We start from the raw sequence: 13,117 nt of genomic DNA, 5'->3' as shown, positions 1-13,117 counted from the left end.
CCTCTGGGTCTCCGGCCGAGGAGACCCTCAGGGCTGCTTCACCCGCTGCCTCATGGCTTTCCCTTCACACTGGTTTCCCTCTATCCCCCCCTCCCACAGAGCGAGCGGGTGTGTGTGCTCCCTCCCGCCGGTGAGGGAGCGTGTGCCCGGCGGGATGGGCAGCTGGGCTTGCGGGGCTGGGGCTGCGGGCTTCCAGGAACCGCTGTCCAGCGCCGAGCGTGTGCTCCGCGTTAGGAGGGTCCTTCCCCACCTCAAGCCAGGCGTGGGGACATGCGAGCGCTGCCACGGACCAAAGGCGTGTTAAGCCAAACCGGTATCGACGCGTTCGGACGAGAGTGACCCCCGTAGGGCGGCGAATTGTAAAAATGCCACAGAAGAGAAACTTAAATACTGTTCAAGAAATTTGGCGTCAGTGTAATATGAACGCTTATTGAATCCCCTGCTTCGAGAGGGGAAGCGATGGGGAGTGTCGGGGGGTGGTGGGATGGAGAAGCGGGGCAGGTAGGGAGGCAGCAGGTGGTGGCATCCCGCGACACCGTGCCGGCAGCCACGGCGACAAGCAGCTCCGTACAGCCCAGTCTCACTTTCAGAAATAAGCTCCGCCATAGAGCCCTCCGAGGAAAGGCGCTCTGTACCCTATTTTTGCACATCAACCCTCCCCGTTTGTGGACCCAGAGGCGTCCGGGAACATTACTCGTCGAGCCGTGGGCTGTGAGAGAGGGAGCCCCGCCGCCGTGCTCTGGGGCAGCCACCCGGGAAGCGCGGCGGGACGCGGCGCTGGGATCGGCGGGATGCGGCGGTGGGATCGGCGGAATGCAGCACTGGGATCGGCGGGATGCGGCGGTGGGATCGGCGGAATGCAGCACTGGGATCGGCGGGATGTGGCGGTGGGATCGGCGGGATGCGGCGGTGGGATGGACGGGACCCTTCCCCAGTCGCCGGGCTGTAAGGCTGGGAGAGAACCAGCCACAGTCTAGAAGGGGAAAGCACCCGCCCGGACTTCCCGGGCCCGCGGAGCACCGCGCTGGAGGGCAGCGGACCGCAGCCGCCTCCGCCCCGGAGGAGCCCAGCCCGGGGCCCGGTGCCCTGGGAAGGCCCGAGCTGGCGGTGGAGCGGGCAGGAGGGGCTGGCTCCTGGCCTGGCACCTGGGCCCAAGCTTTAGCAATAAATAGAGACAAGTAACCTAAAGACTAATTATTTTTAGTGAGGGTTTTGTTTGGGTTTTTTTTTGTTTTTTTTGGTTTGGTTTGGTTTGGTTTGGGGTTTTTTTGTTTTTGTTTTTGGGTTTGTTTGTTTTTTTTTTTTTTTTTTGTGTTTTTTTTTTTTTTTTTGGTGGCAGAAACATAACACTATTTGGAAAAAAAAGAAATTACCAGCAAAGGGCCGGGGAGATTAACATTTGGAAACTTATGAAATGTAATCTGCATATCCAATTGATTCCCAGCATATCAGTTGAAAGGATAAAGATGCGTATCTCCATGATGGATATTGCATTAATAGGCACATAAATAAAGGTTGAAAAGTCATCACTGAAAGCTTTGAACCTTTTTCCATCGCTTTTATGTCCCATCCGCACGTTTCAGCACCATCTTTTTTTTTTTTTTTTTTTTTTTTTTTTTTTTTTTTTTTTTTTTTTTCCCTTCCTTTTTGAGTTGTTACGTTTTCATTAATTTACAGCCACAGTACGCCTGGCAGTCGGTGAAGGGGCAGCTCAGTACGGGAGGAGGGTCTGCAGAAGGCAGGAATAGGGGACAGAACACCCGCAATCCCCCGAGCCGAGTCCGGGACCACTCTCGAGCTCCACTGACCGGGCCGAGGGGAAAAGGAGGGCACCCTGCCTCTGCCACTCCTAAGGAAGAGTTTCCTCCGAGGGTTACATCCTCGGGGATCGCCTGTGCCAGCACTACGGACGGAATAGAAATCTATTTCTATTAGACGGAACGGAGGGGAACGGCAAAGTATTTCCGTGGTGGGAAGATCCGAGGTAGAGCTCATCACAGGGGCCCCGCAGGGAGCCGTGAGAGGGAGCAAACATCCAGGGGGTGAGAGGTGGCCCCGGGAAGGGCCGAAATCCATCCCCACGTAACCGGCGAGGCTGCCCGTGGGCGAAGGCCGCCCTCTGTCTCCCTGTAAACTGGCAATAAATACAACATGTATTTCACTAACTCCTCGCCTTTCTGATTACTACCAGATCCTGCAGTAAGCGATACTACAGCTGCCACTCCGCACTGACACGTGCCCTCCGAGCCAGGACAGGGATTCATCTGCACCCTGGGGCTGGCAGCGGCTGCGGGCTGCGGGCCCCGGACCGCAGAGCCCGGGGGCTCCTTCCAGCGGGCTGGGAAGGGACGGTCCTTCGCTGCAAGAGACGGGAGGAAAGGGCGGCGTAACTCATTTATTTCTGACTTTAAAGATTCCCATCGAGCTTCGGGTGCATGTCAGAGAGCGGCGGCAATGCAGGGCCGGGTCCCCGCGGGTCACCTATGGGAAACGCGCGTCTTCCTCCCGCACCTCCTCCGTTGTTAGCGGCCCCATTTCAAAACGAAGCGTCTAATCGTCGTTAATGACCAGTAAAAACACCAGAGATTATTAATTCCAGCAGTGTCACAATGGATTTCCACCGGGAGTTTTACTGCAGCAGAGACCATGAGGCTTTAGAAACCCGAGGCTCGGACCATCAGATACATTTGCCTGCGGAGCAAGGGGTTGCACAGCGGCTGGAGAAACGAGGAACGTCCGTGGCCCTGAGCGACCCACTCCGGGTCTGCCAACAGATAGGCACCGGCAGGCATCCAGCACTCCATCCCAAAGGTCCCAAATGTCTCCTCGGACATTCTTACTTCCCTCCCTGCTTCCTCGCCCTCCATCCAATACGATTGAGACAGGAATTAACGATATTAAGGGAGAAGCACAGACATTGAATTCATTAATCGGTATTTCGCCCACAGCTATATGATTTCATCATTTATTCTTTTAAAGATGAACTGAATTAAATTTTGGGAAAGGATAAGCAGAAAGAGAGTAAAAAAGAGAGAAAATGAGGAAAAAAAAAAAAAAAAAAAAAAAAAGGAAAGAAGACGGAAAGAAAGGAGAAAAAAGAAAGCACGAAGGAGGAAAGGAGCAGAGAAGGGTCTTGCCGGTACCGGGACTGCGGCCGTGCCCTCGGGCCGGAGCTGGGGCAGCGGGCAGGAGCCGGCCAGCTCCATGCCCTGCCTCCAGCCCCGGCTCCCCGCATCCCATCCCGAGCGGGGCCGGGAGCTGGCTGATGCTGCTGTTTTGCCTTCTTCTTCCCCGCCACCCATCCCACGCTGGAATACCGGGATCCCGCTTCACAGCTCCCGTCAGTGCCAAGCGCGCACTTTCAACACACACAGCGTCACTGGGTTAAGCAAAACACAGCGGGGCAGACACAGCGAGAGATGCGGGGCTTCGGGGCGCCCCCAGCACCGGCCGCGGGCACCCTCCGGCAGCTCCCCGGGGCCAGGGGAGAGCTGGTGCTCGGCCTCGGGCCAAAATTAAACAACTGCCCACAAAAAACCAAAGAACCTAGGGTGTTTGTTTGTTGTTGTTGGTTGGTTTTCTTGTTGTTGTTGTTGTTGCTGTTGTTGTTTTTGGGGTTTTTTTGGTTGGTTGGTTGGTTGGTTGGTTTTGGTTTTGTATTGTTGGTTTTTTTTTCCGGGGGCAACAGACCCGATTAATGTCTGGACTAATAGTATTAGTAATCATTACCAAAGACAGATTTTCCCTTCAGAAAGAAAGCAGAAGGAATTTCCAAACTGGAATGTCACCTATTTTCCAAACAATGTTGATACTTAAATAATGCAGGGAGATCTAAATTTATTCTCACATAGAAAGGTTTGTCACCTAACTAGAAGAAAGTGTGTTTTCTATTTTATGGTGTCATTTAATTTACTTTGGAGTTTTAACAGTTTTAGATTTTTTTTTTCACAGAGGAATACTTTCTTTCTCCTAATATAAACTGTCTAACTAACAAGTCCTTATTTTCCACATGGAAACCAACCTAGCGTTATTGTTCACCATCACTTTTTCTAAGTTATAAAAGGTTTAATTCTTCTCATTTTAAAGGAAAGCAAATTTTGATCTTTATCTCTCTCTTTACTCCCCAAATTTCACTCACGAAAACACACAATTAAACAAACAAACAAAACCTCTACAAAACCCCAAATGCTGTTGTTGCTATTTATTACTAATAAAAATATCACAAAATAATAACTAAAATGGATTTGTTAGATTTTGCTAAACAAGATTAGAGGTAGGATGGGGAAACTTAGCTTACATCTAGACTTGTAATGAGCTGAAGTCTAAAATTTAGGTTTCCTGATGAATCAGAAGTAGGTTTGGGGGAGAAAAAACAATAAGAACAATTCAAACTATTCCCCTCAAATTTCATAATCCAATGAGTCTAATCAACCTCATGGTATTTGATTACTGTAAAAATCTTCTTAAAACAGCTGAAATATTTCTCATTTGAAGCTATTTGTAAGAAATTATGATCACCTTGATGCCAAATCTCTCAATCTGCATGACATGTGAACAGCACGCCTGAGACAGCTCAGACGCTGAGCTGTGAAGCCGGTTTCAGACCCAGGTGTTTTCAGTAAGACCAGATACAGGCAGAAGGCCAACACTGCTCCTTCCAGAGTACAAGCAAGAGTATATTATGCTGCCTTGATCAAAGATCAGCGTAGTTGAATGTGTCTAGTATGAAAGTATGACTCCCCCATGACACAAACCATATTTTGTTAATGTAGTTGAGGCGTTTCTTTCAGCTGTCTCCATTTCTACATGCACCTGGATAAAATGTGAAAGCAGGGCAAGTTGCACGATTTTCTAGTTTTAATAAAAGCGAGCCACCAAATTTAAATACCCTTCAGAAACATTAGGAATCATTGCCATGAAAAACCCATTGTTTCCTTGACCCATTTGTAACATGAAGAGAACATTTGTACTGTTTGTGTGAAGATTTTGCACCAAGGGACAACTGACAGGGAGCTGCCTTTGACATGGTTTAAAGGAGAAGAGATGATCACAAGCAAATATAAACATTTCTCTTTTTCTTTTCTTTTCTTTATTTTTTAGATTCTATGGCAATATAACATGATAAAAAAAAATAACTAACCTCCAGTCAAAAAAGCTTCTCCTCTAGACTGGTAGAAGAGACAAGGACAGAATAGTTACAAAACATCCATAACACAAGGGAAAGGGCCATTGAGCTCAGAAGGGTTTAAGTGCACACAAGGAGCTCTGACAGAGTCAGACACATTTAATTTCAATGAATTTTAAACTCTCAATTTTGTGTCATGAACATATCTCACACCATATTAATAACAACTGCACTGTTTATGCTTCAGCTGGTGGGTCAGAGATAGTTAAAAACCATTCTTCTGGATGCATTCATGTTTAAATATTGGCTCCTCCAGCAGCTGTTAAAATTCTCAGTGATGCAGAGAATACACTGTCACGGGAAAGAGATGGGATTGTACCAGTCATGAACATGAGCAAGGGTGCTGAACAGCCCCTTCCTTTCCTTGGGATTCACCAAGACCACTGCCCTAAGCAAAGCTGTGAGCCCCAGGGGTGAATGCACACAGCACACCTACAGAGAAGCTGCACTTCACACACACTTCCAATTCCCACTCGCTGCACTTTTGTCTGTTTACACAACCACTACAGCCAGCTGGAAGAGTTCTCCCACTTCAGTGGTAGGATTTAAACAGGGAATCCACATGATCCCTGTAATTATACCTGTACCTCTCAGCCCGTGGTAACTGTCTGTGTGCAGAAACTCGCTCTCCTATAGTACATAAAAGGTGTTTTATACAAAGGGTTACACACAGTGAGCTACCTTGGGATGCAATCCTTGAAAATAAACCCTGTGAATGATGATTTGTGCTATAAAGAAACAGCATTAAGGTAAGAAGCAACAATATTTCCATTGCACTTGTCACTCACCATATTTTAAAAATATTTTTTTACAATACAAAGAAAAAATAACAGAAATTTATTCTTTTCTGTTCTTTGAATTATAAATGCTGACAAAAACTCACTTTTCAGAGTAATACAGTTGAGATTCTCAGCCCACAGTACTATGATTAATTATTATTTTCAAATTATACTTCCAAAATGCTGTCTCAACTCAGATAAACCTAGATGGGAAGCAAACTACTAGTCACTTCAGGAAATACAGGTCATTGCTCTAATTGGAGGGATGTACAACCCAATACCCACTGCTGTTAACTACTTTTTTATTATTTGGATTTGTGCTAAATTTCAAATTATCATAAGCATGAGGGTAAGTGCTATGTTGCTTTATACATGATAAACCAGAAAATTCTATCCATAAACAGGCCTTTTAACAAACCAACTAGATAATATTCCTTCCATGCATTCATGAAACACTTCATGTGAGTGTTTTTCTGTCACACCTGCCTTTCCAAGATGAATACCCACCATTATATAAATGAATATTGTGTGATTCTTTACTGCTTGTGGGCTAGTGGTAAAAAAAGGAATATAATTTCTTCTCTGCAACCATAGGATTTATTAGAGACACTTCCAAAGGAGAGAGCAAAAATAACTGTGTCACTGAAGGCACAGGGTTAATATTAAAAACATAATTGTTTTTAAAAAATTGAACTCTTGGGCACAAGTTACACAGAAGGACAACATTAAAGAGATTGTAGTAGCGATCACCCTAATGCATCCCCACATACTGTCAAAGGCAGAAGCTGCCCACAAATAGCACATATTGATCTTTCTCCTGCAGCTGCTGTTTGGTCCAGTGAGAACTTTCCTCCAGCAGAAGCAGCCACCTCTCCCAGGTGAGATAGAAAAGCCCAGTTCGCAGCACATGACTACTCACCCAGGCTGTGTGTTGATTATCTGGGTTCTGCCCTGCTGTTTGTCTTTCCTTCTCTTGGTCTAACATGACTGACATCTGGCAGCCTATTCCAGATCTCAAACTCCACATTTGATCTTCCCATTTAGAGTCCAGTACGCTTCAGTTAGTCAGAGGAACTGGGGATTATTGCCACAAAAATGTTAAGAACTTTAGGCACAACAGGAAACTATGGATCTTAAAGAGTTCACCCAGACTGTGATCATGGAGAGGTCAAAAAATTTCTGAGAAAGCATCAAGCCTTTGTTTCTTCTCTTGGTGTTTCCATTCCTTGTGACCCAGACTGAGTACCAGAGGAAAATACTGCACAGTAGGAAAAAAAAAAAAACCCACCAAAAAACAAACAAACAAAAAAAAAAAAACCAAAAAAAAAAAAAAAAAAAAACCCCCAACAACAGTAACAAAAAAACCAAACCAAACTAAACCAAACCAAAACAAACAAACAAAAAAAAAAAAACCCACAAAAAGACCCCCCCCCAAAAACCGAGCACAAGAGAAAACCAGGCAGTAGCTTGTATTTCCCAGATTTCTCCCATGGTGTTGTGGATTACCCTATTGTCCCTGCTTTCTCACAGAGTGCCCCAAAGTGACACTTCTCCTGCAAGATGTGTGGATTGTGTGACTGATGCACGCTCCTGCTGCATATCTCTGTGTGGTTTTAAACAACCAGAATACACAAGTGTTGTGACTGAAATACCTACAATAATAAAACACCACCAGCCACACAGATTTTATCTTTCTATATTTTTACTGAAGTTTTTTTTTTACTGAAATTTGAGCAAAATTTGGCTTTGGACAAGCAATCTGTACACTCAAAGGAACACAAAATACAAATATAATACTGGGATTCTACAGTAGCCAGAGATTTATACAATGCATGATTTTTTCTGACTGGTACTGTGATGTGGATCTAGACTAACACTCCTGAAACCAGTGGAGTTTCCCAAAATTTGTGTAAGCAGAGAGAAGGATTTGGCATAAGATCAGACTGTCCAGTTTAATTTGGCTCTGATATATTTTTAAATATATGGGTAAGAACCTGATATGTAATATGATCATTCAATGTGAATAAGCCTGAAAATCCTGTTTAGGCCTGTGATCTTCAACTTTTTGTAATGTGCCAACCTCTAAATGCTTTAAAGTTGACCCTTACACAAAAGATTTAAGTTTCTGATGATCAATTTGCTTTTCTTACTTACCTTTCGCAGCTCTTTTAGTAGTCCATGGATCCCAGTTGAAACCATTGATTTAGTCAAAATGGCAAATACTGTTTACAGAGAAAAGGCAAGAATAAAACTATGACGTGGAAAGTAAAGAAGAAGATGGAGTAGACACTCCTCACTGTAATCAGTATTTCAGCTCCATAACAGCTTCCATGGGACAGCAGCTCCTACACACATTCCCGCATGGCAGCAGCTCACTGGTGTGCCCACAGTGCTGGCAGCACCCCTGGCACACCTCAGCAGCTCCCTGCAGCCAAAACCTGCTGGACTAAGGCAAAGTAAAGAAAAGAAGTGTGCAGGGAGCTCCAGCTGAGCTCCACGAGCACTCAGAGCCACCTCTGGATGTCCACGAGACACAGCCGGAGCGGCGAGGGCCGGCTGGGCTCACCTGAACTGCAAGGAACTGGAGCTTACCTGGCTGAACAGAATTGCAGACACACACACTGCATTTGCAGGAGAAGCACAACAAGGGAAATCATATATTGGTGCATATGATGTACACATGTACATATTTTATATATTTATTTTTCTTAGAAAACATTGCTGCTGTTTATGTCCATTAATTTACATATATTTATTCCTACTACAGTATCATTTACAATAATACTTTCACTTCTATAGCACCTCCTCTTCAAGGATCTCCAATTGCTTAAAAACATTAATAAATAAAGCCTCACATCTTGCCTGTGAGGTAGGTCAATGCTATTATCAAACTTTACAGATGCATTAACTGAAGAACAGAGAGGTTAAGGCCCAAATTTTCAAATATTTGTACCTGAAGTCAAGCACCTAAATTCTCATTTAGATGCTTAAATAAAAGTCTTGTGATTTTCTTTGGTGCAGAACATCTACAACTACTGCTGAAGTCAACAGGGGCTAACGGTCAGGCCTGATTTTAGGAGGCATAACCTTTTAGACAGCTAACGAGCAACTCCAAGTTGGAAAACACTGGTCTAGATACACAAATCTCAGTCAGAGCCACAGTTGAGCCCAGTAATTTATCTCCTCAGGGCCTTTATACCATGATATACAACTTTAAAAGGCTGGTGCGGATCTTTTTCAATAGACATAAGTGACACAAAAATCATCTACTGTTTCCACAAACTGCATCCATCATCAGAGTCTATACAAATACCGCTTGGTTTGTGGGGTTTCTTGTGTGTCAGGGGGTTGTTTTTCACACATTTGTGATAATCAAGACATTGTACAGCACACACCACTTGTGCAGTCATAAAACACATCACACATCTTCACCTGCTGTCTTTACATTTCTACAGAGTCAATTTCTTGTGATAAACAGAAGTGGTCCAGTAAAGGTCTATTAAGAGGATACTTGTCAGAATATCATGCAGACAGCTTGCAAAATACACATACTAAAAGATCACTTTTAAAATTCTTGAATTGTTAAGCACGAAAATAATTACCTCATTCCATTACAGTACTGTGTAGAAACATGGAATAAGCAGCATTATCTTATTCCCAATAGAATAGATTATAACAACTAATTAAGTTTAAAAAATTCAGGCACCAAATGAATTATCCTGCAACATAGAACAGTATATAGAGTGCTCTCCTTAATATACTACAAAACCAGCTGTATGGCAATGTTTTTCTGTTTCATATTATGAACATCTTGTCACATTTCAAAGACACCTTTGAAGTTCCAACCTCACAGAACAAAATTGTTTTCTACTGTCCCTTACAGAAACTCCCAGCAGAGAAGATAAACTTATCAAGAGGGAAACCCATTGTCTTACTACAGCTACCTCGACTGAATTTTCAATCACAAATTACACTACTGCATTCCACTTTTACAGTGATGCTGAAAGTCTGTTCTTTAATGTGGGCTCCTCTCATCGCATAAAAATTGAAATCAGTGGCCAGTGAAATATTAATCTCTATGACAGGAGGCTCTTAGCTCTGTTTTAGAGCTCCATTAATTAAATAATCTTCCATCAACTGTTTTAGGTGTTCAATGTAGTGTTTCAGTCTCCCACATTAAATTAGAATTTCAAAGAATTAAATAATACAGCTTATTTTAAGCAACCATCAGAGAGCTCAACAGCCTTCTAATAAAATTATAATGAAACCATACTCAGTACACTGTGGGAAACTTTGGCTCAGTCTCTTTTAAGATAATACACTTCTGTTACAGCTTCTTCTATATGTTAACTTGTTAACGTCATAAAAGGGAAAATACAAAGCGCATTTAACATCGTGTTCCTGTTCTGCTCCTAACCACAGTGAACCTCTCCAATTATCTTCCAGGTGGGGGCAACAGTAAGCCAGTTTTCTTTAATCGCGATTGTGTCCTTCTGCATCAGGAGCTCAGCACCCGGGGACGCGCTCCCGCAGAGGCGGGGACCGCGCACATCCCAAGCTCCAGCTCCCCAGGGAGGCCCTTCCAGCCACCTCTGCCGGCAAGGCGCGCCCTGCCCTCCCTCCTGAGCGGCCGGACCCTCCGTGACCCCTCGCCGGGTCACCTTGCAGCCCATCCCCACCGCCTCGGGCTGTGCCAGCGCCGCAGGGCCCACCGCGACATCGGGCCGGGCGTGCGGTCGGCGGCCGTGGCAGGGCTGGCACCTGTCACCCCGGCCCGCCCGTGCGCTGCCCTGCCGCCCGCCCGCCCCGCCCCGCGGCCGCTCGGGGCTCACCCCCGGCCGGAGCAGCGGCCGCGCTCAGCCCGCCCCGCGCCGCCCGCCCCGCGCAGCCCGGCCCGGCCCGGCCCCGCTGCGCTCCGCCGCGGCTACGTGTCGCTCCTGCGGGCGGCCCGGCCCCGCGCCGAGCCGTTGGCCGTGGCCCCGCCGGTGGCCGCCTCGGGCCGGTACTTGAGCCAGCAGATGAGCCATGTGACGACGACGGAGAAGAGGGCGAGGATGCTGGCGACCGACAGGCAGATGGGCCCCACCGGCGACGGCGATGCCGCGGCGCCGGGCGCGGCGTCCCCGCCGTACTGGTTGACGAAGATGAGGCCGGTGAAGAGCAGCACCACCATGGAGAGGAAGGAGACGACGACGCACACGCAGCCGGCGCTCAGCGCCGCCCGCTTGCAACTCTGGCAGCTCTCGTAGCCGCCGCCCGAGGAGCGCGGCCCGGCGGGGGCGGGGGGCGGCGGGGCGAGGGCGGCCGCCGCCTCCCGGGCGCGGGGCGGGCGGCGGGGCGGCAGCGGCGGCAGGCGGTCCTGCGGCACCGGGTCGCGGGCCCGCAGCTGCGGCGGGCAGGCGGCGGCTAGCTTGGTGTTGACCGGGAGGCCGTGGACGCGGTGGTCGGGCAGCGCCGTGCGGTGGCGGCAGAGCGGGCAGGCCAGGGAGCCGCCGGGTGAGCGCCCCGGGCCCGGCTCGGCGCCGCCGGCGGGGGGATGCTGCGCGGCGCGCAGGTGCAGCTGGCTCAGGCACTCCTGGCAGAAGGTGTGCAGGCACTCCAGCAGCTTGGGCGCCCGCCGCTCCTGGTCGAAGTAGTTGTAGCAGATCTTGCACTCGTAGTCCTCCGAGCTGGGGGCGGCGGCCGCCGGCGGCGGCGCCGCCACCGCCGCCTCATCCTCCCGCCGCCCGCCCTGCCCTACGCCGCCCGTCTGCGCCGGCTCGGCCATAACATCTCGCCGGAGGGGGACGGAGAGCCGCGGAAAGCGGGGAGTGCCGGGCCGCCCCGCGCCTGGCAGGCGGGCGGGAGCCGGGCCAGCCGCGACCCCGCCGCCTCCTGGCCGCGCCCGCGGGCTGCGGCGCGGCCCGGCGGGGAGGGCGGGGGATGGAGGGAGGGCCGCCGGCCGCCTGCCTGCGTCGCCCGCCGCGCTGGCGGCTGCTGGGGGCTGCTGGCGGCTGCCGCGGGCGGGGGGCGGGATCGGCGCCGCCCGCCCCCGGGAGCGGCCGCCGGTGCGCGGCGGAGGCTGCGGTGCCTCTCTCCCGCCCGCCTGGCGTGCGGTGCGGTGGGGCACGGCACGGCACGGCACGGCGCCGCCCGGCACGGCACGGCGCCGCCCGGCCGTGCGGCACGGGGCCGCTGCCGCGGCGATGCCGGTTGCCAGCGCCTCGCTGCTGGCTCGCCGGCGGGAGCCGCCCCCGCGGCGCTACCCCGCGGGGCTCGGTGCTCTCTGCAGTCCCTCCGCCCTGCAGCGCTGCGGGGAACACGCCTGGGCGCCGGACAGCCTTTTAATCCTGGAATGTATTTTTCTAAAGCGTTCTGTTGATTTTAACAGTTGACGAGGATTCCCCACTGTACTTTGGGACCCGCAGTTACAATGACATGACACTCGTTAGGCACGAACACGGCAGATGAAGGGTTAATATGGGAAGGCAGGGTGACATCTCTTTCATACACCGCAGCTCACAGGCTAACTGATATTTTACTGCTGTTCGGAAAGAACATTTTGTGCACTCTGATTCTTGTTCTTTGTGCACACTGAAAAATAAGAGGTATTTTATTCCGGAAGCTGGAGGTCGAAGGAGCTGCTGATGTTGTTATTTACATCCTGACATCGCTATACAATTGTGAGCTTTCCCCCAGTTTAATGAAAAAAACCATCCAAACAGTGAGATGTCCATAGCTGGCAATGTTAAACAGCCTGATACATTTCACTACATCAAAGTCTGCGCTGTCTCATCAGGAAACTCTCTGGAGAAACTCTTTTATCTTCAGGTGTAGCAGAGGCCATAACAGTGATTATTTCTGTCTGCAGTTCTGAGGATAGCTCCAGGCAAGTAATGACCAGGTTTCAGGTACACTGCATTGCCTTGCTGTCTTGCTAAAGCTGCATCTTGGGCAAATCAACTCTAGCCTGAGAGCTTTGTCATCTTGGGTGCCTTCTGCCCTCCTCTGCCATGGGACATGCTGGATCAGGCGAGCTTCACGGCAAGTGCTGAGGAAAGCTCTCTCCTTCTCAGTGCTGTCTGTGCTAGGGCTTTGTTCTTGAGCTCTGAGCATTCTTGAAGAGCCAAATAAAGCGAGGGGGCTATTGTTTAGAAAGACTGACTTGTTGGAA

The 13,117-nt window shown here is 49.2% G+C and overlaps 1 protein-coding gene across 1 annotated transcript; it reads right to left on the bottom strand.

The window, feature by feature from the left end:
* Positions 1 to 10,836: 10,836 nt before the first annotated feature.
* On the bottom strand, positions 10,837 to 11,750 carry LOC128793082 (RING finger protein 223). The gene has a single exon (XM_053952045.1). The coding sequence runs from the start codon at positions 11,729 to 11,731 to the stop codon at positions 10,889 to 10,891; it is 843 nt and encodes a 280-aa protein (XP_053808020.1). The 5' UTR covers positions 11,732 to 11,750; the 3' UTR covers positions 10,837 to 10,888.
* Between the last annotated feature and the right edge of the window lie 1,367 nt (positions 11,751 to 13,117).

Source organism: Vidua chalybeata, chromosome 10, assembly GCF_026979565.1.
Source record: "Vidua chalybeata isolate OUT-0048 chromosome 10, bVidCha1 merged haplotype, whole genome shotgun sequence".
NCBI classification, from domain to species: domain Eukaryota; kingdom Metazoa; phylum Chordata; class Aves; order Passeriformes; family Viduidae; genus Vidua; species Vidua chalybeata.
Note: the sequence above shows the minus strand (reverse complement) of the source record. Positions and strands in the feature narration are given on the sequence as shown.